We start from the raw sequence: 25,950 nt of genomic DNA on the forward strand, positions 1-25,950 counted from the left end.
TCCAGATCAGACCCCATCCATACCAGACCTGCCACCTGCTCTGGCTGCACTCCAACCACAGCAAGCCCGTCTTCAGTGACTAACATCCTGCAAATGTCTGGCAGAGGAGGCACTTTCTGACTGGGATGGAAAGAAGGGGCTTTCCACATCTCAGGGTGTGCCTGAGTAAACAGCTGCCTCCCTTTGTCCCTGTTGTCACCCTGCCAGCATGGCAGAAGCGTTACCCGTCATGGTTTTCCCCAGCATGGCAGGAAAGTCTCTGGCTTAAACGTGGCTTTGAAGAGCCTGAGGAGAAAAAGCTCAGCTCTGGCCCACCTGGCTGGGGGAGGCTTTAGACAGGACTGCTCCTGCACCATGGGGCAGCCCCAAACAATGCTCTGCCCAGTTCTGCCTCGCCATCAGGGCATCTTCCCACCAGTCTGCGCTGCCACCATTCCCTTTTTAGTAGATCACAATTATTCCCACCCCACACACTTTCCATCGCCTGGACACACAGCCTCTCCCAGCTTAGGGAAGTTATGAACCCCTTTGTTCTCTGCACAGCAGAAAGTCCAGGTGTCACAGAACTTTATTTTATTGCATCAATCCCTCACAAAACCCTCTATCTCCCCTATCACACTGATAAGCAATGTACTGGCAGGCTCCTACAGCAAAGCAAAGCATGTTGCCCATGGCACAGTAGCACCTCCTGATTTACCCCTCTTGCTTTACATCGGGGTCTCTGCTGCCGGGGACTGCCCAGTGTGCCCAGCCAGACATCCTGGCTCACCTCCATCTGGGCACCACAGGGTGTCCAGGCTTAAATCACTTACATGACTCAGTACAAGCCAAGTGACCCTGTTCAATGTCATTTAAACCTTCCAGGCCCCGTTTTTCTTCCTTTGAGTTCCCTCTGAGGTGCCCAAATGCTCTGGGGATGGAAGGATCCAGGGCCAGCGTCCCCATGGAAATAAGTGCCCTTGGGGCAAAGTGACAAACAGGGAGGTGAATATATAAATGTATAACCACCAGACACAGCCCTCCCCATGCCTGGCAATCATCACTGGGACCAAGCCACCCGTGACCTCCAGAAACAGGGCAGAAGGGGGTGAAATGCAGCCGTTCCCAGTCAGTAACTCTGGGGCTGCTTTTGAACCCTCACACCCAGACACCAAGGGGCTTCGCCCTGCTGGGGCAGGACCAGAACCAGAAGACAAAATCCTCCTACCCCCAGCTGCCCCAGGGCTGGCTGAGCCCAGCAGCTCACCCCATTGTTAAGCCCCTGGTTTCACTCCCTCTCTGCCTGTAGGGTAAATAATTAACCTTGAATACCTGGAGCTCATTCAGCATTTCTCCCCGCCTCTTCCCTTTTAAATGCCCAGACATAATAAAAGTGAAACAGTGCTACAGTATCTCCAGGGAAGCAAACAAGCAAAGGTACTGGAAGTCTTATGTAGGTGGGGACAGGCCTTTTTTTTCCACACACACCCCCACTTCCAACCACCCTTTTCCAGAAGGCAAAGGAGGATGAAGAGCAGTGCCATGCCTGGAGGGAGCCCCTCAGCCAGCACAGGTGTACAGGACAGTGCTCCAGTCAGCTGAGGTGGGTAAACTCACCTAGACCCCTGCCTTGCAGAGCTGCCCCCTGCGCCCCACACCTGTGTCTCCCCGGGATTTCCCGTGGCATGGAGCTGCTGTCAGTTTCTGTGGATCACAACTGTGTTATCCCAGCTCACTGCAGAGAGGTTCAGTCGGTACTGGGGTGTGTATCCCTGCTCTTCCCTTGACTATGGGCTCACATCTTACAGTCATCCTGCCCTGTCTCTCTCTACTGCACAGTTCACCCCTTCAATAGCTGCTGCTCTGCTTTCGCTGTAGATCCCCCCATGCAGGGTTTGATCTAGGAACTCAGCCCCCTTCCTACTGAAATCCCTGAAAAGTGCCCTCCTCTCCCTCCCACCCTCTGTATGAGCTGTGATGAGGTCAGCTCCTAAGTGAGGCAATGAATGATTAAATATTCCCCCGAGAGGGTGTGAGGCAGGGTCTGAACCCTGCTGTGGGAGTTCAGCAAAGTCACAGGGAAGGCACAGTCCATGCAGTTTGTAACCTGTGAAATAACCATGCAAAAGAGAGTGAAAATCTGGCCAAACTCAGATCGAGGAAGGCTGAGATGTATTTCTGGAGTCCCAACATGTTTATTTACTACAACCATATTTCAGTCTCTGGCTCCTATGAGCTGGTCATACCTGAGACAGGCAGTTCCTGTGTCACCTCAAGCAATACCTGTTTCTAATGACTTTGCTGAGCTGCCTTGAGCCTGCTGTGGGGAAATGCAGCATTTTCCATCCTCAGAGCCCTGCAACACACAGTGTCCCTGTGGGTGGGCCATGTTAGCCCGTGAGAGCCCTTTGCAAGGGAGGGAAAGGAAGGCAAAACCTCTCCCTCCACCTCCTTCCTGAACACCTGGGCCACCCCTTAGAGTGGGCAGAGGGGAGTCGATCTGTTTGCAGCAGGGCAGGAGCTGAGCAAGTGCTGGGGATGTGACTACAGCACAGGAGCACTTCTGTGGAAATCTGAAAACTCTTGCAATGTTCCCTGCAGCTCATGCAGAGGCTTGCTTGTCCCTTAAGATACCCATTCTCAGCATGCCAGGATGCAGTGCTCTGAGGCATGATGAGTGATGAGAACCTTTACTGCATTGTAAAGCCTCCCGTGCTGTAACCATGATGATTTGGAATGCAGAGATTGTTGTGTCTAGAGCAGAGCTGAGCTTCCTGCCCTTGAGGACCACTTACCCTGGGCCATCTTCCAGCAGCAGCAGGTCAGGGCTTAAGCAGGGCAGAAGCAATAGCATGACCCAAAATTGCCATATCCACACCAGAAAGTAGCAACACCTCAGTGAGACTCAGGAAGGATTATCATTCCTATATGGCAGGAAATCCACCTAGAAGAATGGAAAGTTACCTTGTTACCAACCAAAATGGTATGTTTACACAGATTTCAACATCTCTGTTTTGTGATTCCTTGGTGCTGGAGAAATAGCTGCCACTTGCATGAATTAAGGAGTTAAGCAGAGGCTTCTAGAGCTAAAAGCAGACCAGCACCTGGTGTCTGTGGGTAGAGAGATCATTTCAGTAGCTACAGGCTAGAACAACTTGCTCTTTCCTTGTATTAAGCACAGGAAAGGGATAGGACAGATTTTCAGTCTAGGAATGACTTCGGAGAGTTATGAACTCTTATCTAATTCTGCTGTTCTGTGCTTTTCAGTGATTACTGTCAACCCGTTTGGAAAACCCATTGTTGAAAGGCAACAAGATGAATAGAAATACAGAGTTAGTCACAAGGAGCGCAACCTCAGAACCAGCCTCTCTGACAAACAGCCTAGGGGTGGAAAAGATGGAAGTTGCTTCTGAACTGAGCAGCCCAACTTTGCACAGTGAAGACAGTGGGTTCTTTGAAAGAAGTATTAAGACAATGTTAAGCATCCGGAAATCAAAACTAAGTCTGAACAAAGAGAAAGGTAAGGAAGGTACAGGTACTTGGAAAGGAAAACGAATTTCTTTGCGATTCTCCAAGACCTATGAGAACAAAAGCACAACCTGTAATGGCGTGGAAGAGACTAGTGAGAAGATAACAGCAGAGCCTATTCAAGGAAAACCTCTTTCAGGTAAGAAGCAAAACCATCAGTGTAATTTGCTTGGCAGAATATAGGTAACCTTCAAGTAATTTACACATTGCAAGTCTTGGGCCCAATAGAGATGCTAAAGGACCAGACATCCGTTACAGGGCAGAGACAACTGTCACCCCTTGCACAGACCTGTTGGGTGTTACCTGGCCCAGCCTGGCTGGTAGTCTGTCACTGAACAGGCTTCTTTGTGGTGTCCACTATGTTAGTTTTGCCATATCTATAACCTACCTACAATTGACACATCAATTGTTGGTTTACATATCAGTGGACATATTGTGCATTGTACATATTAGTTCCCAATCTGCTGAGCACAGTTTGGGAACTGCTGGTCTGACAGTATTGAGAAGTGCAATGTGGGCTATTCCTATGCCATTGCCTGCATTACACTTCTAGATAATTTCTGTTCTTTAGCTCTTGGACTGATGGTCCCCAGATTTTACTCTGTAGGTTGCTGCAAGGCCTGAAGGAGAAAAAAGATGGTTTGGATCTTGTCACCTCCACCTTGGTTCCTAATCTTAGAGACTGCCTTGCAAAGGGACCTCTGCGAATGCTTTTACTTTGTTCTGCTGACTTTCCATCTATTCTCCTCACAACAGCAATGCTGCAAGTATTTGGTTTGGCTTCCTCAGGCTGGTCATTCTCATGCATTTTGTCAGCATTATATAGATAGGTCTTACTCAAATGATAATTACTTTCAAGCATAGCTGTCACCTTTCCCCAAGTGTGGGCAGAGTGCAATGACTTTGATCTTGGTTTGAGCACCATTCTCCACCTTTTCAAGGCAGAGGTACTGCAGTGCATCCACCAGGAACTAGACTGAGGTGGGTCAACATGGCTTGATGTTTCCTCAGCATAAATTTCTAGAAGGAAATAATTGATCTACTGCATAGGATGTCATGGGGATCAGATAGAAGGCCTGATGCTGTCTCACTACTCTAATGTGCTCTATTATACCACGAAGTTTACTGCTTTGCACTGATTTATTGTGAGGTTGGCAAGATGGATCTGGGCCCACCTCATCCATTTTGCTAGCCTGTTCTCAAAGAGTCACAGATGAGAAGAAACAGGAAATGTTATCATAAGGCCTTTTCACGTCCTGCAATAAACAAGCTGAAAAACTGCACAAATAAGGCCTATCCTGTGCCCAATAACTTGTGATTGGCCTAGACTAGAGCAGCTCTGTCAGAAACACATCCCATCCTGAGATAATGGCAAGTGATGGAGACTTCACCATGTGTACCATTAAGCTGCATAATGGTTAATTGCCTTTCAATTGTCTTCCTTCAACTACCAGCTGGCTGATCTCGTATTGCTAAATTAATGATCCATTTAGCACCCAACATCACCTCCCTGAATAATTATCCTAGATGGTGATTAAATAGTGTTTTCTCACTTTGATAAACAGAACAGAATGTATTCCTTTAGTCTGTCTCTGCAAGTACTTGTGCAAACACAGGTTTTATATTAATTTATCTAGAAGGGACTAGATAAATTCCCCTCTGAGTGCAGAAGCAACTGTAGCTCCATATAGGCACTCAAAGTTATAAACATTGTATGCTGCATCAATACTTGGGTTATTTGGTGTATTTCTGTCTTAATACAGATACTTTTATGCTGTGGATAATTTGGTGCAGATGGTACAAAATCCATGTGTAGACAAGCCAAAGGGCATAAATGATGGGCTATGAACCAGTCCTTCATATCTTCTTTGAATGTTCTCCTATTTTATTGTCTATTTTTATACACATATGTCCCAGAAGCGGTGGCCACACAAGCCTAAAAAATACCCTTTCCCATCTCCTCTTTAATATTTGCCTTATGCCCAATATCAGTGGGATCCCCTATTCAGAGCATCTGTTATGATGCTGGAGATGGTGAGAGCTTCCCAGTGCCTCTCAAAAGCAAACAGTGCTCTTGGATCTCCTCAACACATGGTAAATACTTCTTCTTACTGGCAAATAGGCAGTGGTTCTTGCACCAGCGAGGCTTCAAAAAAGAAATGCAAAATTCAGTAGACCCCAACTACTTTGGGCGTAACAGTATTTGGTGACTTTCCCCCAGCCTCAGCCAATGCCAGCCAGTACTGGTAGTGGCTGCCAAAAGCAAAGGAGGTGGGGAAAACCCACATGAGATGTGAACACCAGGAGAAAGCACCCACAGGTTTGGATTCCCCCTCCAATGCACACACCTCCCCAAACCATCCAGGGACAACAGCGCTCACTGCTTGGAAAACAGTGATAAGAGGCAGCGCTTGGCATCTGACTGTAGGTTTATATACAGGTAGTGAATAGCCAGGTCACCCAACCCTAAACCACCCCAGGAGGGTGAACTTCACATACTTGCCTTACTTTGGCATTTCTCCATATTTTTTTTTCCTGCTGAGACCACCATCCCAGAGACTCTACTCACTCCCCAGCCAAAGGGTTATTGCAGATTGCAATCACTGTATATCTCAGAAGCTGTGGCTTCTGGTCATCTAGAAGTCCCTCTTTTTGGTTGAGAGGAGGCTGAGGACCACAAACATTCACAGAACATCTCCTATATGTCTGGAACAGGTAAGAGGCATCTCTCAGAGGCCACTTGCTGTGGTAGGCACAGGCTGGAAAGGGTGGCCAGCCAAGGATGGGCTAGTGTCTGGCTTGCTGCCTCAATCCCTGCATCTTGAGGAGTCCACATAATGCAAATCACCATCAATAGCCTCTGCAGTTTGTGTTGGCATTCTGCTCAGTCCTCAGAAATGCAGGAGACAGTTTAGCTGTGACATTAGTTGGGAGCATATCTTAGAAAACTTGATAATGTACAAACGCAGGACAGGAGGGGAGCCTGGAGTTTGCCCAGGGTTATATCTGAACAGGGAATGTTCCCAAAATGTATCATGAGCTGCTCCCGCTGCCAGTCCCACTTCAGCTCCACACTAACAGAGACTCACAGCCAGGGTGGTTTTATACAGCTTGAGATCTCAGTGCTCCTCGGTGCAGCCTCACTAGCCATTGCTTGAGGTTTTGCTGCAGGGCTACAGTCAAGTTTTCAGATATTTCTTACCTCTGAAACCAGCAGTTTAGAGATGTGGCTTAATTTGCAGTGACTGAGTTTGCACTGCTTTCCTCTCCTGTGTCAAACAGGAGTTAGAGAGATTGACGGTGTCAGTCTCAGGGGCACTGCTCAGAGCAGCCCTGCAGGCCTCCCTGTGGGGCACCTTGTCCTGTTACCAACCTGCCAATCACCTAACAGTGACTTTGCCCAAATCCTTTCCCCGCTTCTTTCTGCAGTAATGGAAATCAATGAACTTATTCAGAAAAGGCAACTTCTGGAAGCATTTGCAAGTATCAAGTACTTGGAAGATGAGACTATAGCTGAAAGGAATGATGAGAAATACAAAGATAACCCCCAGGAGCTTATGAGGAAATCAAAGGATGTGGATTTGCTTTATAACTCCATCACGAATGCGATCCAGTCCATTGTGGTGGGAACACTGGAGTGTCCTACTGTGGAGGATACCATGTTGACTTCCCTGGTGACTTTAATTGCCCTTGAAGAAGCAGCTCATCCTAACACCAGCAATGCTGCTGGTCCTGGGTCAGACTTGCTCGGCACACCCAGAAAGTGGAGAGAAGAGTGGAGGAAAGCTGTCAACGAGAGCACTAGAAAGAGAGTCCAGAGGGTACCCATGGCATCAAAGGAAGAAGAGAGTTCTTGGCTTGATAGCCACTTACATTTCCTCCAGAAATACCTGGGTGAAGACTTATTGAAAATCAAGTTATTAGTAAAAAAGTCTTATCCAGAGGAGTACCAGGTGTGTGACGTGTATGTGGAGGCTTTTCACAAGGCCATTGCCTCACATTTGCAATATCTCTCCCAGAGACCGCTGGAGTTCAATGAGCTCTACACCTTGCTTGACTGGGTGGCCAACATCTACCGCAGGTAAGATCCTGTGCTTGCTACACTACTTCAGCCTCCTCCAGAGAGTGGCAGGGCCACAAGGCGGTTTGAAAGCACCAAGCTACGTTCAGTTTCCTAAGCAAGCAAGAGAGACATAGTCACTTCCACAGTAGAGCCAGATAGCTAATCTATTAATAGGTGGGGACAAAGGTTTATTCTCCCCTCCCTCTCCCACTTGCTGTTCACTCATGCCAGGAAGCTCCTCCTTGCAGCTTTGATAAACCTTCTCCCTTTCTACAAATATTTTGCAAGGTCCAGCAGCTTTCTGGTGACTTTTCCAGGCACAGGGCGGGACCTGTGGGGGAGCCCTGCCTTCTTCCTGTTTAATTAAAACTGTAATGCATTTGGAAACAGGCCACATTACTCTCCACGTTCGGAGGTCAGAGTTGTCTCAAGAAGGTGCCAAGACATCACCATGTGGAATTAGCCACCTTTAAAACAAAGGCTCTGGCTCAGACATGCCCACTAGCTGAATGGGAGGTCCATGTTTTTTAGGACCTCTGAAGCTGCCTGTAATTCAGAGGTGACAAATACTCTAGGAGCTGCATAGATATATAAAACACCATCCTCAGGGCACCCTGTGTGTGTCACAGTAAATACAGAAATTCTTCACAACAACAGCAAAAATTGTGGTGCTGGACATTACCCTCTAACAGCCAAAGGAGACTTCTAAGGTACCTTTTGAAGGGCCAGGCACTGTGTCCCCTCAGTTGTTCACTGGGCTAGACAACAGCCCATCATCCCAGCCCCAAAGAGCTCCCAGACTAAAACCCAACAGAAATACACAATGGGGTGGGAAGGAGGAGGGAGGCAATATCCACAGAAGATGGGTCTGCTAATAAGCCACATCAAAGCAAAATCATGTCTGCCCTGATAGATGGTCTCCAGGAATGGTCTGAACCAAATGCCCCAGGATGGGATGGATGCAAACTTATTGACACTCCCCAAACAAAAAAGTGAGTGAAGGCAGGAGTAGAATCATAGAATTGTAGAATGTCCTGATTTGGAAGGGTCCCACAAGGATCATCAAGTCCAACTGCTGTCCCAGCACAGGACAACCCCAAAATTCACACCATGTCTCTGAGGGTGTTGTCTAAGTGCTTCTTCAATAGCATCAGGTTTGGTGCCATGACTGCCTCCCTGGGGAGCCTGTTCCAGCGCTCCACCACCCTCTGGGTAAAGAACATTTTCCTAATATTCAGCCGAAACCTCCCCTGGCACATCTTCCTGCCATTCCCTTGGGTCCTGTCCCTGTTGCTACTCAGAGTATCAACACTGAGTCAAGCAGTGGGCAAAAATGGTTGGGGAGGGGGCAGTGGTGGAGCAGGGCAAGCAGTGGTGACACTTGCCCAGAGCACTCCTAGCCTGGCGTAGCATTTGGCTCAGGCCATTTGGACCACAGATGGTCTTTGTTTTGAATAGCCCTCAACAGATTTATTCAGTGAACTTGCCTATTTGCTCCTAAAACCCCATTTATGGTGTGGTAACTGTGATGACGTGTGTAACCCCCTCAGCATCAGGGCACTGGCTGACCAAAGTTATGTCTGGACCGCTATGGGAATGAAACTCCCACCCATTGCCCTTCTACCTCATGTGTCCCTGCCGATTGCATCTGGAGGGAAATTCCTGCATGTGCCCAGCCCCTGGGAACTGTACTGCACCCCAGCACTGCAGGAGAGGGGGAAAGAAATTAGCTTTGTCAGCCAGGTTCTGCACTAAAGAAAAATGCCCCCGTCATATTTATCTAAGTTGCTGTGAAAGAGCTTATTGAGGGCCTGCAATCACTTGCTGCGTTGAGATGTTTCCATCTAATTTTTGCATTCTAAAAGAACTTCATCCCCTCTTGGGACTCATCCCAAAAAAGAAGAAATTGTCTGACCCAAACTCATTATCAATGCTACAGTTCAAACAAATGGAAAAAAGAGAGGGAATAAGCTCCTCAGGTATACATTTGAGCCAGTCCTTTCAGTCACGGCAGAGATTTTTTTATTTAAATCTGTGGTGTCCTTTTAAATGAGCAGCTGACTCCTGCAGCAGCTGGGCTGTGCAATGTTCCACATGTGCAGATGTACTTCTCCGGGAAATCTCAACCATGACTGCGGGAACGTTGACTCCAGGACACTATCAGCAGGCTGAGTTTTTTTTTCTGCTGAGCAGTCATTTTGCATCAGCCTGACCTTGTACAGTACAATCCTCGCTTGGATCGAAACCTAACCATGTGCTCAGCACTGGTTTGCTTATGGAAACCCTGTTAGGTGATTGAACAGGCTGTGTGTAGGGCATTGCAGCTGTGTTCCTCGCTAACCAGGTGACTGCTTGCAATTTATTCAAGTGCATGAATGTTTTCTTCTTTCTCCTCTCCATCTTCATCACCCTGAAAGATGCAATGCCTCCACCATCCATGGCAGATCACAGGGGTTAACCTTCAATTGTACAGGCTAATAATGGGTTTCTCACCCCAGAGGGAGGAGCGCAAGCACTCCCTTCCCTTTCCCTGCCTCCCTGCTAATCAGCTGGCCTGATTACACTGCAATCCAGAGGAAAGTGGGTGGTAAAGTCGTGTGTCAGCTGAGCGCACTTTGGAGTCAGACTCTGTAGCTGCATGTCCACCCACCGCTTCCATATGCAGAGGAACTGCGGTGCGGTGATGGTCTGTGTCCCAAGTATGGGAGTGCCTTCCAGAGGCTGCCCTGTGCAGAGCAGGACCTGCTCTTCCACCTCCCCTTGCTAGGGATAATGCACACGGAAAAATAACAGGCTGACATAAGCTGTGATGTGACGCCGGAGAGGAGCTGGGGAGATCGGCTAACTCCAAAGCAGCATGCTGCTACAGGAATTACCCTGAAAGGCATATTGCAGGCTTCTAGTCAAATGAATCAGCTTCAGGTTGTTTTTAAAAAAGTAAATTCTCATAGCACTTTTCATGTCCAAACAACTCAGAAGTCTCATGATTTCTAAGGTGGGCTGGAACCTTAGATCATTTTGATTTTGAATAATTAGAATTTTGAATAGCGAGGAAAGATTTTCTTGTTAAAGCTTGAAAACAAGCATTGCAATTTAAGCTTTAAGTATATTTCTCACAGCTTAGTAATTGTGTAGCTCATGCCACATGAATATTCCATCAGTTTATTCACACTTTGAGGCAATATAATTTGTTCATTTGAATCTTTCCAGTGAACTCTTTCTGGGTCACCCTGATCTCAAACCAGAATTTAAGACAGAAAACCTGTCCCTGCTGTTAACACCAGCTGATTGGGATAAACTGAAGAATGACTACATCACTTCTGCAAAGGTGAGAGTTTTGACCTTGCCCCCATGTGCCCCCAGGGAGAGTATGGGAGCCCCAGTCTCCCAGGCAGAGGTCTTGGGTGGCTGCATCATCGTTCCCAGCCCCACCAGGTGCTGAGTCCTGCCAGCACCATGCAGAATGGCCTTTGATCAAAACCAAAACATGCTGAACACCAATTCTGGGACTGAAGCAAGCTATGAGCTTGAACCGGGATGATCACAGAGCTAAAAAGACTGTACTGGACCCATACAGTATGGCAGAGGCATACCAAAAGGTCATAGTTGGGCTTCATCAGATTGAATGCATTGCAAAGTTAGGTATAAAGACATTTTAACAGCTGATTTAATGGTGTGTGAGCTCCCTCAGCACATCAGATGTTTGCTATAGCCAGATAACTTTGGGCTTGTCCCCAGCAGGGGACCTCCCCATGGTTCAGCTCCTCCTAGGAAGCCCCTTCTGCAGTTGTCTTTCTGATGTGCTTGGCTGGGACCCAGTGTAAGACAACATGCTTTCCTGGGTCTTTGGTGGGCTCAGACATTTTCTTGCAAACCATTTCTGAAACAGGGTGCTGCTGAAGGTGAGCTCAAGGTACCCAGCTGAATAAAATTGGTGTGGCTCCATTGTGCTGGTCAAGGATCATTTTGTTTCACTGGCAACAAGCTTGATTTATCAGCCAGTAATGAACAATGCTGCCACTTACACAAGCAGCTGTACCAACAGAAAGGACCAGTTTGATCTTTAATCCTGACCTTGTGCATTACATATGCTGGAGGACTTTGCAATCAAGCAGTCAAACAGCTAACACAGTATATCCTTGTCAGGAGAATGATTCTCCCTTGATTTGGGAGAACCTTGTCCCCACACAGCACAGGTCCTGGTTTTTCCCAGGATCCTGTGTAGACTGACGGGGTCTGGAGCAAGACCTTTGACTCTGCTTACCTTTCCGTGCCCCATATCTGAGCCTTACACACGTGTCGATGGAGCAAAATGCCGCGAGCCGCTTTACTCATGCTTGCTTCGTTATGCTGAGCTTCGTGTTTCCTTCCTACATTTAACATTTAGGGGAAAATCAAAAGCTATTTTGGAAACATCCTGAGACTGGAGGTCACAGAGAAGTGGGAGAAGGAAGTTCATCCAGAAGTGAAGGAAAACCTCTACCACTCCTCGCTCTCCTTTGATATTCAAACGGTATTTAATTAGCTGGGGCAAAGTGTGGGGGGCTCTGGGGCTCCGGGGCTCCAGGGAAACTGGATTGTTACCTTCTGGGGTGGAGGTACCGCCTCCTGTGATAATTTATGTTAGTCACGCACCGGCAGAATATATTAGAGCAGAAAATTCCATTTATTACAACTTTTAGCTCTCCCGCTTGCCTTCTAGCTGCAAATTAAACCTGCTGTCAATTGTGTCAGCAACATAATAGGCAACTGATTTTAAAATCCTGAAATCTCTTTGATTAGAAAGAAGAAAGAGAAAGGGAAAAAAAGGCGTAAAGAAAAGGTTTGTTAGAAGAAACCCTTGGCTGAAAGAGAGACTTTGTCCCGGGGCTGCAGCAGCCATGAAAAGGCCGTAGGCAGTGACAGCCACTACAATTTAAACAGTACAAAAAACAAAAGCTCCTACTAGCTTTAGGGACTACAGTGTGATAAATCCAGGAGGGGTTTGGATACGTTCTCATCACTCAAAAGGTTGAGTCATTTCAATTAATACCAAAAAAAAGAAAAAAGAGATGGAGAGAGAAAGAAAGAAAATCAAAGAGTTTTGCCTGCTGCCGTGACTCATTTTCCATAGAGGAATATTACACATTGTGTGATCACTGGGAAGGCAGGTCTGAATTGGATTACCAGATAGGTAGGATGCCTTAGGAAGCACCGGAGCGGGGCTGCAGCCTGCCTCACTCCGGAGAGGCAGCTGGGGTTGGGGGAATGGGAATTAGGGAGGGGCCCCAATGCAAGCAAGATTTCAGCATGATGCCCGACCCTCCATGCAGTATTGCTCCAGAGGAGGGGAGTTGTGCAGGCCCCCATGGATGGTGCTTATAGCCGCCGTTAGCATGGGGCACAGGGGCAGCTCAGCTTCCGTTGGCCATTGGGTTGGGGATTGATCCTTCCCGTGAATCCCCCCAGAAGAGGAGGACAGCACCAGGGTGGCTTGGGGCTCCAGTTGACACGTGTCTAGCTCACGCTCAGACAGCAGGACATGGGCCATGAGGGATGAATGATTATGCCACAAATCAGTTTGTGCCTCTTGGTCCATTCTGGATTATTATTTTTAAAACTGCCAGAGAATAGTGAAAACGGCCTGGCAACAAGTTGGCTGTTTCCCCCTTTGCTAAGCAAGTCATTTTTATTAATCAAAGATGCACGAGATCCTTGCAAAAGATGTTTCTCCCGTGCATGTCCTATTCACTGGCATTTTTCCATGCCCTTTTCTAGATCATTGGGGAGCACGTGAAGATATCTGGAGCAATCAGCAAAAGCCTGGGAACAAAAATGCTTGAGCTGTGCCTGGAAGAGCTGCATGAATTCATACAAAGGTCATCGCCACTCCGGGCAACACATTCCTTCCACATGAGTCCCACATTGGTAAAAAAGCAGGGAAAAGGTCCATGCACTGGGCCAGATTCTGGCACCAGGCGAGCATGGGCTTGCTCCTGGGAGAAGTAGAGATCACAATGAGCCCAAAAATGAGTAAGCAGCAAAACAACTTGGAGGAAGTAATAAACAGACCCAGAGGGGACTCTTGTGAGTCCCTTCCCAAAATCTGAGGTCAGAGGTCAGAGCTGGGAAGGAGCTGCTGGCTGGAAAGGGATGGGACCACTGCAGTCCCATCCATCCAGGACCTTTGTGGCATTGGATGCTCGTCACTTGCAGCTACAGCCACAAGCAAGCAGCAGTTATGGAGCCCCAGATCTAGAGCCTGCTTGCCCAAATCATCATCTAGGTGTCCCAGGGTGAGTCCTGCCAAGAGGGTTTTCTCCTGCATCCCATGTCTATGGGCATAGCAATGGTTGATGGGACCCTCCTGGTTATACCTGGGCAAGACATATAGCTTATCCAGTGCCACTCTGCTGAAATAATCTTCTTCTGCTTGGTAGCCCCTGACTTACGGCCTCACACCTTCCCCCCTGCTACATGCTTTGGGGATGCTCCAGAGAAGGTTTTTGGCTCTCAGAGGGTCCCAGCACAGCGAGATGCTGTCCCTCCCTGCCAGCGTGGCTGTGTTTCGGGGGGTCGTGGCTGCTCCCTGGATCAGCGATCTGCAGAGAAGCAAGGCCACTGAGTGTGAATCAACTCTGAGCGAGACTAAAAATAATCTCGCATTAACCTTTGAAGCTTCCCACCTCCGGCAGGTGCTGAGTGGGGAGTTTGCTAATAGACATTTTGCAGGAGCGAGCGTGGGGAGCCCAAGCACCGCTTTCTCAGATCATGAACCTGGGGCATGGCAGGTGTCCAAAGTGCACTGAAGGCAATGCTTTTCCTTCTAAACCCTCATCTCTAATAGCCCAGTGATCTACATTTGTCTCCCATACTCTGAGCAAGCAATGTAGTTCAAACCAGCTATTTGGTCTTGAAGTCTGCCTCGGTTTTTGAGGACAAATGCAGTACTGATGTTCCATTCTTTCTTTTTATTCCCCCCCCCCCCCTTTTTTTTTCCTTTGTTTTCTCTCTTTTCCTTTTTTTCTTTGTTCTCTTTTTTTAAAACAAAATTGGTGTAAAATGCAAGCTGGGGCAGCAAGTGCTCCCAGATGAGTCACTGAAACTTAAGGTTTTTCTTAAACAAACCCAAGATACAAGTGTCTGAGGCTGGCCGAAGCAGGTTCCTTTACCCTGACAAAGAATGGGACTAGGAGGCAAAGCCTGCCTGAGCACGCAGCCTCCCGCCAGCAGCACTGACCTGGCATTGAAACAGCTGTCAAAACCAGAAAAGCTGTGCTACACAGAAAACAGCTACCTAACACACCACGCTGAGGTCATGGGGGGGGAAATGTACATGTGCTGCCCTGTTCCTATTCATCTTCTGTTATAAAATCATCCCTGAGGTACCTTTCCTCGTGTGCTTAAGAGGGCACGTATTATATTGCCCCAAAAGCCAGGGAAATGAAGGACCAGACTGATAGGCCAGAGTACCACGGCCATAATTAATCCCTCTGCATGAGGAGAAGTCAGACATCTGGTGTGCTGAGATCCCTGGCATCTCTCCAAAAGAGCTGCATACCTGCTCAGGTGAGCGCACCCTAAACCCATCATTATCTGCCATCTATTCCCCTCCAATGCACACACACATTATGACAGCCGGAAGAAACATGTCCGCATACAGAGGGGACAGGCTGGGCCAGTCACCGGTGTCTCCTGACATCGTGGTGTACACAGAAGATGAGCCATCCTCAGTCCCCCCGCCATTAGTGTTACCTGTGTGTCTTCTCCTGCAGGTTCGGGGAGGACTTTGTGGTGTGGAGCACTGCCCAGGACAGCCCCATCTTTGCACCGTATTTTGCTGCCTACATCAACAGTTTCCATGACCTGATGTAAGTAAGTCTGCTCCCCTGAGCCGAGCTGCTGCGTTGCTGGGGTCCAGGAGGGTGGCACCATCTGGAAAGGAAAGACCAAGGTCTCCTGGGGGTGCCCCGCAGAGTGCTCAGCCTCCAGCCCTTCCTCACCTCATGGCGGGGATGTTGCCCAAGAGATGCAGATAAAAGTCACTCCACTGGGGCAAAAGGGTGAAGAGACAGAGGTGGGGATGGATCCGGTGCAGGGATGGATCTGGTGCTTGCATGAAAGCTTTAAAGTAATTTTCAGCCCATCTTTTCCAACCTCAGAGGAGGGTTTTTTCCATTTTTTGTTCTGGAGATTAGGAGAATAAACCCAGCAACACAGCCTGATGGCTGCTTTTGGGACTGGGCTGGAGGAAACTCTGTGAAAACACTCAACCTGCAAATAAACCCCTGCCATGGCCGCTGGCAGGAGGAACTTCTAGGGCTTTGTATGTGTTAAGAATTATTTATTTAATGCCATGCATTGCAAAGGCCTCTGATAAACAGGTACGCCCACCAGCTCTGACTAAAAAGTATTTTCAGGAGAGGGGCATTCTTCCCGTAAGTAGGATGGTGCCAGTTACTGTGTGTCCCAGGGTCTGGTCCATCAGCCAGTGCTGTGGCACACGGTGACCCTGCACTTCACACCCCATATCTGCCTGCACAGCTGCCGGCCCTCCGGTGCCGGTGCCACAGGAAACTGGGGCTGTTCATATGGCACCTGCCCCAGGGGGATGGTCAGCAGCCATGCAGGGACATGGCCCACCGAGGCCCAGGGGCTCTTCAGCATCTGGGGTCATCCCTGCCATGCAGATGCGGTGCTTCAGAGGCCAACCCAGCCAGCCGACACACAGCTAACACCTGGGGTCTGGCCACCAGGAAGCTTGGGTTGTTACCTCCAGCCCATGCTGCTGCATCGCTGCCTGGCACTGCCTGCAGCAGGGACGCTATATGCCAAATATTATTCAGGGGATGCAGAAGATTTTGCGTTGCAGTGTCTCACAGGAGCTGACAGCTCCAGCCGCAGTGAGCACTACCATCGGGAAGTCTCTAGATGGCACGGTCTCTCCATCAATGCTAACCTTGCAGAGGAGCCAGCTTTCTCTCCCTTCTGTCCCTGCAGAAAATTGCTCTCCACTTCCCTGCTGGGGACTGGAGAGGTGGTGAAAGGAGAAGCCAGCCCCGGGCATAGAGCTGGGCAGGCATTTGGGTGGTGGATTAGCTCTGCTGGGTTTATTCCTGCATCGAGTTAAATATTTGGCAGCCTGGGGTGATGAGTTGCTGGGCAGAGGTAGGTGCCCTGACAGCATGATTTTGTGGATGCCGGACACAGACTTCAGGTGTTCAGCAGGAGTTATGGACCCGAGCCCCAGCCTGGGGTGAAAGGTTTGCTCCTATGTGTTTGTAGTCCTGGCTGGGCAGCCTCAGGCACGCAAACTAGCTACTAAGCAGTAGCAGGAACGCAGCGTGCTCTGTGGTCACAGCATTGGAAAGAGCACATCTGGGAATGCTCAGGGACCACTGGCGTTTTGGTGGTGCTGCCTCAGTTCCCCCCAGAGCAGGTTACAGTGGGGTAGAGATGGAAAGCGAGAAGAAAACCAGGAGCTTGCAATTCCCCCAAAACCCACACATACTGCTGGGGATTTCATTAACCTCTTAGAAGTTGTGTTTTCTTCCTTGTTAGCGTGAAACATTGCAGACGTATGCACTGTCCCTAGGAAACTCCACAGGTTTCCACCTCTGTAGTTCACCACCCCACCTACTTCCAGTAGACACTGCACGGAGTGAGTCAGCAGCACTCTGAAGGATGCAGGGTTGGCAGCTTTCCCTTCTCTGGCTTTATTATTTACTTCTCTGTTACCCCATAAGCCCCTCAGTGCTCTATCAAATACCTGCAGATCATTTCGCAGAAGTGTTGCTCAAGTGAAAAAGTAACCAGCCTATGCAACTGCTCCACGTGGTTGAATTGTCCCACCTGATGAGGAAATAGGTGGTTTTTTAAGCACAGTTACGCAGTTGTGATTAATTATCAGTGTACAGGGATTGTGCAAAATAGTCATTATTTTGACCCATTAAGTGTTTCCAAGAGAAAGCACTGGATATGCAGAATTATTTTAAAATAATGGCCAGGATGCCAATCTGGCTAAAATGCTTAGGGCAGTGCAATAGTTTACATTTTACCATTAAATCACTGGTGATGTGTTTCTCTCTCTCTAGGTCAGGGTTAGAAACAGCGTTTGAAGTCAACATTGAGGAACTGCAGAAGATTTTGGCAGCTCTGACAAGGAACTTCACAAATATTTTTTTAAATAAATTAAGAGCAAAAACACAGGTAAGAGGATCTTGCCCACATTATTTCCTAAATATAAGGGGTATGCACAGGACCACTGCAGCAGCTGAGACCCTTTCTCTGTCTGACCAGCTAGACTTCATTTTGCAGTGCATGACATTATGGTCCCTCCAAAATATATCATGCCTAACGTTGGCACAAATCCTCCTTAACCCAAAGCGACACTTTCAGCGTCCTGGAAGTTTTTCACTGATATATGATATATTTGTCAAGATGTTTATTTAGTACAACAGCAACAAGAATAAAAGGGTATTTAGTGGCTTCCAGCATCTCAGGCAAAGCAGTGGGGGGAAACCTCACCCATAGTGAAGCACTGGGGAAGTCAGCTGGACAACACCAATGGGACATTTTTCCTTCTATCAAAACATTTGGATTTTTCAGGACTTTGATTTACTCTTACTTATTAGTACATCTGTCATCACTGTCTGTTATCAACCTCTTCAGACAGGAGAGAATTCATCCTGGTAGAGGTGATTTGTCCAGGCTGTTTCCATGGTGAAGAAAGACTGATTCTTTCAGTGTGAGGATGCTAAAGCTCTGGTATTGGCTGATAAAGCTCTGGCATCAGCTTAACTTGTGTTACAAGGCCTAAAAGGCAACGTACTGCAATGCAGTTTGTGCTTCCCAGGTGCTGTAGATGGGGCTTTCTGCTCCCCACCAGCTGGTGGTCCACTAGCTCTAGCTGGTATAACATGAGAGGTGGGGGAAATAAAGCCTTTGGTCCCATCCCTTTTCACTCATCCTAATTCACTTTCTAAATTACTGAGCACAACTTTCAGAAACTAAGACAGTCACGCAACTGTCTCCAATCTAAGCCAAGTTTGCCTGGCCAAGGGGACTTTCCAGTGGCTGCAGAGCTTGTCTCAGAGCCTAAGGGGTAGGCGAGGAAGGAGTCAAGCCAAGCCATTGAGCAAAAGTGCTGAACTGACATGAGAACTGAAAGGAGCCAAGGCAAAGCATTTCTAAACAGCCCTCCAGCAGGCTGGGAGCACAGCAGGAGGGCTCAAGTTGGGGAAATAATTGGAGAGGAAATTGCCAGGAGTCTAAAGACAGAGATCCTGAGAGCAAAGAGGAGAAAAGTACAAAGAAGATGTGCCAGACAAAGGATATTTTGAATTTGGCCCTTAGGGGTGTCTCTTCCAGGTGCCACTGGAGGCCTTTAGCAGATACTGCTGTGCTTCCATGTCGAGGCATTTTAGTTCTAAAGGACCTGGTAAGGGAAATAGCCTGCTGGGGATGTTTGGTCAGAGCACCTTGTACCCAGGGCAGATGGGAAACAGTGCTATCACTCCACTGTCATCACTGACCATGATGCATCAAGCTGGGGATGCTCTGAGCTGCTGTTCTCCCCCTCTGCCCACCCCTCCAGCCCCCATGCCAGAGCACTGAGCAGAAGGAAAATCCCGCTGAGACCTCATGCACACTCATGGGTCTGCAGGGAGTACAGACAGCCCCTTGCAAGTGCTGTGAGCAAGATGAGTTTGATTTCCGTGTGGAGAAGGCTGGAGAGGTGATGGATTACTGGGCTAATTTCCAGCAGATTCACTACCAAGTGACTTGTCATGTCCATAGCTGGTACAAACCCATGTAACTCTAGCATACACGGTTGCATGTCACAGTCTGTTCTAGCCATGCCTGAATTTCCTCTGATTAGCATTCACATCTGTTTTCTTCATCCATACAGTGGGGATACCAGTTTATTTACCTACAGAAATACAGCTGGTGGATTAAAAGGAGGCACAGAGCAAGGAAATGAGTTGTCCAAAGCAAGCCTTTAATGACAAAGCATCTCCTGTTCGGGGAGTGATTTTGCCTGCATCAGGGTGCAGAAATGGGAGACAGGGTTCTGAATTCCCTGGGGTGGAGAGAGAAACCCACCTCCTGTGCATCTTCACACAGAGTGGGTGCACCATCAGTGCTCTGTCCTTTTCGGTTCAAGATCCCTGAGCAGGAAGATGCTGGGTGCCTTCAGCTACTCCATCAGCCAGTCTGATTATTACCAGTGCCATCAGTGAGTGGGTTTTTTTTCAGCCACTCCTTAAGAAAATCCTGACCAAGGACTGGATTTTGGCAACAGAAAGGCCGGACTCACTGGCATCGGCGGTATCGCAGTTCTCTGAGCCTCTGCAGCACATGAGGGAGCCCATGGGGCAGGTAGGCAGCTGGTCCCGTGCCAAGGGGCAGTGATGCTGGGGTGTCCCACTGTCATTTGCAGGCTGTGGTTCGACCTGCAGGCTGTTTGTAACCTTGGGGACTGCTGATGTGGGGGAGCTCAGCTATTACTGTGCTTCCACATGAAAGTAAGCAACATCTCTCCTTTCTGTAGTTTAAATATGGGAATTGATTTCTTTAAGGAGGAACAACAAGTTTTGGTGAACATTACAATTCCATGAGTTGCGGGCTTATATGCTCCTTTCACATCTATGCATGTGAAATCTATACATCTATGACATCGGTTGTGAAATAAATGCATAGGTGACAACAGCTCTATATCTAAAATCTGCAAGCACCATCAAAACATACTTTTAAAACAATCCTAAATAGACCCCTTTGTTACTGAGGGCCAAATTGCCAACACAAAATCATGGGCAGCTTCAGGATGAGGAGTATTTCCATGGCATTCCCTTGGGCACAGTCTGTGCCAAGGAGCAAAGCTGGCACGGGCAGTGTGTGTTTGCCAGTGCCCTGCTTTCCTCTACACCCTGGTCTCCTGCTAAAGATCAGAGAGCTTCCCCTGCCCTCTCTCACTGCTGTGGCCTTGCAAGAGAACCACAGAAAAACCATGAGGTTTGCCTTTTTTAACCAGGAACTTCTACGCGACATTCATAAATATGTGGTGAGGGAATACATCACGGAGGTCATCAAATCCAGACGGAAAATTAATAAGGAGGCACGGCAGCAAGTGAGTGAAAAGATGAACCAGGAAGCCAGAATCCTTAATAATACACTTATCGATCAGGTATGTGAGTTCCCTCATGGCATTCCCAGTTGCCCTGTTCCTGGGGGTGCAATGTCCATGCTTGGCCTTCTGGGGACAGAGGTGGCAGGCTCTTGAGGAGAGCAAGCCTCAAGAAACATAAAAGTGCTTAAAAGAGAGCAAGCAAGGTAGTTACTGCAGGTTCACAGCAGGTTCCAGCCTGGCAGCTACTCTTCAATGGCAGCACGTTTGCTCAGCTGGCAGCTCTCTGATTGCAGCTCCTGGTTTTTTAACACACTCCCAGGCTCACAGGCACTTTGCATAGGGTAGGTTACATGCTGTAGAATCAAGCTCATCCTTTGGCAACTTGTTCCTGGGCCTGTTTCCTTGAGCCATGGGATACACCTTGCCACCAAAGGATCCCTGCCCTGGGATCAGCTCATGGAGATGACTCCAGTGAGAGGGTCCATCCAGGCACACAGTCGCATACAGGAGGGTGATGGGGCGAAAATTGCTGTTTGCTAGGCAACATCAGTGTAGGATTTTCAGGGAAGCCAAAGATGAATTCATTGGATTTTGCAGAAGGTCATGTGTGCGGGGGGGCACTGAACCCCACCAGAGTGATTGCTTGGCTGAGGCAGATCCTTCTCAGAGGTGAGGCACATGAAACTATTAGGAAGTGCAGGGATGAAAGTTCTAGCATCTGCTGCTGTGCTGGACCACAGCTACAATGCCCTGCTCAGGGTCTGGCTTACTGGGGTGCTTGTGAGCGCCTGGGAGTGCAGAGGCAGGCCCCAGTGGAGCTGCGGGAGGTGCCTTGCCATTGCCACCCAGTGCTGCCTCAGCCAGCACCCTGCTGCTCCACCGGCAGCAGCACCCTGCCTGCCCGAGGGCAGCCTGTCCTGCCTGCAGCAGGACTGTCTTACAGCAGGAAAAGTGACCCACTGCCATGCTCTGCCCTTCAGGTAAAAGGCATTTGGTAGGTGCTGTGCTTCTCCCTGACGTCCTCGTATGCCTCCTCGTTCACAGGGCTCTGACTCCAACTGGCTCCTTCCTGCCATACATCACATCGCCAATATCATTGGGGAGAAGAAAAAAGACAAGATCAAGGAGTGCGTCAAGGAGCTGTGTCAGGATTATCCAGATATCAAGTACGTGAAACAGCAGATGCCAGAACTGCTGGGCTCCATCACAAATAGCACCAGCTTGCCCCATGCCTTGGCCAAGTTCTTCAGCTTCTCTTCTCTGCTGCTAGCCACACGTTAGAGGTGAAGGTGCCGGCAACAGGGGGAATCCCACCTTATTTTTCTTCATGGCTATGTTCTTTCTCTTTTTTTCCCCCATCTGCCAGATCTTATAATGCACGCAACTTACCTCAAAAGCCTTTTCAATAGAATAGAATAGAATAGAATAGAATAGAATAGAATAGAATAGAATAGAATAGAAATTGCACATGGAAAAGGCCTACAACTATCATCTAGTCCAACTGCCTGACCACTTCAGGGCTGACCAAAAGTTAAAGCATGTTGAAGTTAAACAGCATGTTATCCAAATGCCTCTTAAACACTGACAGGCTTGGGGCATTGACAACCCCTCTAGGAAGCCTGTGCCAGTGCTTGACCACCCTTTTGGTAAAGAAATGCTTCCTAAACCTGCCTTGGCGCAGCTTTGAATCATTCCCATGCATCCTATTGCTGGATACCATTTTATTGCTCCAAATGAACCTTGTATCACTGTAAAGCTCCAGGTTGCCTTTCAGTGCATGACCAGTATTAGTTCAGCTTGCCAAGTTGCAGGCTGCAGCTTTGGAGCAAATAGTTTGTCTCCTGTTCCCAGGCTCAGACCTCAAAGTGCAGCAAATACTGACACAGTTCAGCAGCAGTTTCTGATAGGGCCTCAACACAACCACTAAATTTTGGAATAAATTACAAATTCTTTCTTTTGTACTTTCCATTTGCTCTTCCAAAGCAGCATCTGCAAAATTTAAGGCTACTGGAAAAGTAAACAAAGTGACTAGCTCTATGCATGGCTAAGCAGTTGTGTAACAGAAGTTACTTCCTCTTCTACAGCCCTTCTACCAACCATTGAGGAGGAATATCAGTGGTACAGCCTGCAAAAAAATACCATTTCATCAGAGTCATTTCAGGAAAAGACCAAAGGTTTTTGCACTGGGCTACACAGTTCCTGCTGGATAACATTTATACAATCAGAATAAACCATAAATTTAACAAATTGCTCAGAACACTGAAGTGGACCCTCAAATAGTCAGAAAAAATTTACATTAAATCTATTTTCCTCTCCCCAAAACTGAGGCTTAAAATTTAACTTGAGTGAGTCAGATATTCTTTGGGCTTATCTGTGTGGGGAAATTCAAAACATGCACTTGAACAAGAATCATTTTTCCCGGATAATTTCCTAGGTGAACACACCTATCCTAAAAAAAAATAAAGGTGACGAAGGTTAGCTTTGACTAAGCTGATGAAGGAGGCATTGTCCATTCTGGGAAGGATGTGGGACATAAAGGATGGATAGTCAGGGTTAGCTATTTGAAAACAACTTTCCAGGCAGAAAAGCCATTTACAAGGCTGTGATTTGTGGTACTTACTCAACATTAGCTTTGGACCCAAGCCAGGTTTTAAGGCTCATCCTCTTGGTTGTTTTATTTCCTGGCTTTCCATTATTGTGTAATATTATTTTTAACAATTAAGTTTGGAAAACAAGGTGGGACCTGCTGGACCTGCATTGCTTCCTGTTCAGGTCTCTGTTAATTCTTCCCCTGAACTCTCAGAGGTGTTGCTGAATTTGTATATACTGAGATTACTGGAACAGGGTATGTTTCCAAGTTGGCTTTCCTAGCTCTAATCTAATTAGTGCCTGTCAGCTTCCTAAATATTAGCACTCCCATTACTCAGCTCAAAATAATCATTAAATAAAAGGTTTGCAGCCTCTCAGGAAAACTTGCAAAAGACACCACGTGTGTGGAGACGGAGGAGGAAATTCCCTGAAGCACCAGCAGCAGCAAGGTGTCCCACCAGTGCAGGGTGGAAGGAGCTGATGCTCGCTGGCTCAGTACCTCCAGAGGCTGCAGACCCCTGTCCTGGTGGCTCATACAGTGCGGTGAGGGGATGTTCCCCAGTGCTTTGCCATGGCCTCACTCTGTCCCCAGAACGGTTATTGGTTGCTTACCTCTGGGCTGGTTTTTCTCGCCAGCACTGAGTGAGGTCTTGTTTGGTTTCTGCAGGAAGGAACACGTCCTGGCTGTCCTCGTGCTCCGGGGGCTGGGGCGCACCAGGAGAGCGGCTATTTTGCAGCAAAGCTACCGTGCGCTGGAAAGCCCCGACGGTGGGGAGGGCAGCACTCTCTTCACTGAAATCGATGCCCCAGTGATCATCAGCTGCTTCTAAAACAGAACCCAAACAGCAGTCCTCCCTCCTCCTATGCTGCCTCTACAGCACGATCCAAAATCTGCTACCCTGCCTCACCCATCTGCAATGCAACTTTTGACTACAGTGGGAAAAGGAGTACTTTTCTGAACTTGCTACCCTGAGTTCAGAAACCAAAGGCAACAGATATGCCAAGGCCCTGACCTTCTGCAAGAACCCCTGAGCAGCAACTCCAGCCCAGGCACTGCATCCAACCTGTCTTCAATACACATTCTATTGCTAGGAAGCTGCTCTGTTGTTTGGTCCAAGATTGAGTCTCTTCTCAGAGAACAGGAGAAAACCAAAAGGAGCTCGCTCAGAGCTACATTAGGCTTGGACTCTGTGTTGCATAATTATACAGCACAGAGCAAGAGCCTCCTTCATAATTAGTGTCTCTGAGCAACCACGGGCCAGAACTTGGATAGGGATGTGGTAGTGCCCAAGACTTATTTCCTCCCCTGTGAACCAGCTGGCTGAGCTGGCATAACACAAGGTCAGTGATGTTGTGACCTGATGCCACAAACCACTACCTGCCTGAGGAGGAAAACCTTGGAGTAACCAAACCCCACAGCTGGGACATGGAGCACATGGACCACTCTGTACTCCAATATGGACGCTGTCTCCCTTCTGGTGTTTCAGCAGATTTTCCTCACTCGTGCGCTGCCTTGTAAAACTCCTGTTGGACCGAAGACCTGTTCATGCCATCACAGCCTCTCTGTGTGGGCAGACATGTCTGGATCAGAAGTACCATGTGGAGGGAGGCTCCAAGTCCTGCCTGCCCCAGGGAAAAGGGCCACCATATCCCTAGTCCCTTTTCTTGTATGTTCAAATATATTTTAACAAATCTGGTACAATCTGACCGCAGTATGAAACCTAATGTGAGGTGGACAGGGATAGTGCTACATATCAGATCCTCATCTGGTGTAAACCCCATTGATAACCCCCACTGGTTAAACCACCAGTGGTGTAACTCCATGAGGGAACAAAGTGTTACATCCAGCATCTGCAGGGAAGACTAAAAGCAGCCTACAGCCATACAAATTTGATTTTATTTAATCCAATTTATCATTTCGGTTGCCCTCTGCAGGAATTAATCCAAAAACTGTACAAAGATATGTTTATGATCTATCAACTAATGTTATAAATATGGACATAGTATAGCATTGAATATTAATTTGTCTGCTGCAGAGTTGAAAGCATCAGTAGTGAGCCTCTTTTGTTTCCTTTGCTCAAGTTTGCACCAGTATAAATTTCAGCCCAGATGAGCAGCAGGTGCTAGTGACAGGCCAAGGGAGCTGTTCTGACAGATAAGAAATACGGAGTGCACCTTTAATTCACAATCATCATATGAAAACTTTTCTAAGGTAGACTTTCTACCTCCACAGCCAAGATGAGGTGCCTTTCTAAAGATGGTTTTGAAATATCAGGTATAAATTAAGAGCCTGAGGCAGGAGATCCTGGGAGAAATTTTCTGCCTTGTATCATTCTTCAATACAGCTCGTGACAATTCCTGCAAAGTCTCAGCTTGGTCACTCTCTGTATTTGCTATGGAGAAGGAGAAGTAAAATATCATCTGCATTTCCCATTATGTGTGCAGAGCTCAAGAACACTTAGGAGCTCCTACTGCCTGTCCTGGAGACATGGTGCAAGCAGGGAGCCCTGGATGGCACCCCCATGGGTGTGTGAGCTGCATCCCCCATCCCCGCAGAGAAGTGCATCAGCACTGAGAGATTTACATTTAATGTCAAAAGCATTGACTAAGTGGGGGAGATAAAAAGGAGATTTCAACTTTTGCATCCTCGGTCTGAGACATTCAAGACTGGATTTTCAGAGGA

The 25,950-nt window shown here is 47.9% G+C and overlaps 1 protein-coding gene across 2 annotated transcripts; it reads left to right on the top strand.

Annotated features, from left to right (window-relative positions):
- The first annotated feature begins 1,368 nt into the window (after positions 1–1,368).
- Positions 1,369–24,963, top strand: EXOC3L4 (exocyst complex component 3 like 4). 2 transcript variants are annotated; one of them, XM_009504949.2, is made up of 12 exons: positions 1,369–1,582; positions 3,247–3,646; positions 6,937–7,588; positions 10,781–10,898; positions 11,958–12,083; positions 13,328–13,428; positions 15,325–15,420; positions 17,644–17,758; positions 19,808–19,930; positions 20,583–20,735; positions 21,723–21,844; positions 23,935–24,963. In XM_009504949.2, exons 2-12 carry the CDS (start codon positions 3,295–3,297, stop codon positions 24,095–24,097), a joined length of 2,121 nt encoding a protein of 706 aa, XP_009503244.1. In that variant the 5' UTR covers positions 1,369–1,582; positions 3,247–3,294; the 3' UTR covers positions 24,098–24,963. The 2 variants fall into 2 exon arrangements, with proteins under 2 accessions (XP_009503244.1, XP_064316892.1); XM_064460822.1 differs by lacking the exon at positions 19,808–19,930.
- The last annotated feature ends 987 nt before the right edge of the window (positions 24,964–25,950 follow it).

The sequence above is a fragment of the Phalacrocorax carbo genome, chromosome 9 (genome assembly GCF_963921805.1).
Source record: "Phalacrocorax carbo chromosome 9, bPhaCar2.1, whole genome shotgun sequence".
NCBI lineage: Eukaryota > Metazoa > Chordata > Aves > Suliformes > Phalacrocoracidae > Phalacrocorax > Phalacrocorax carbo.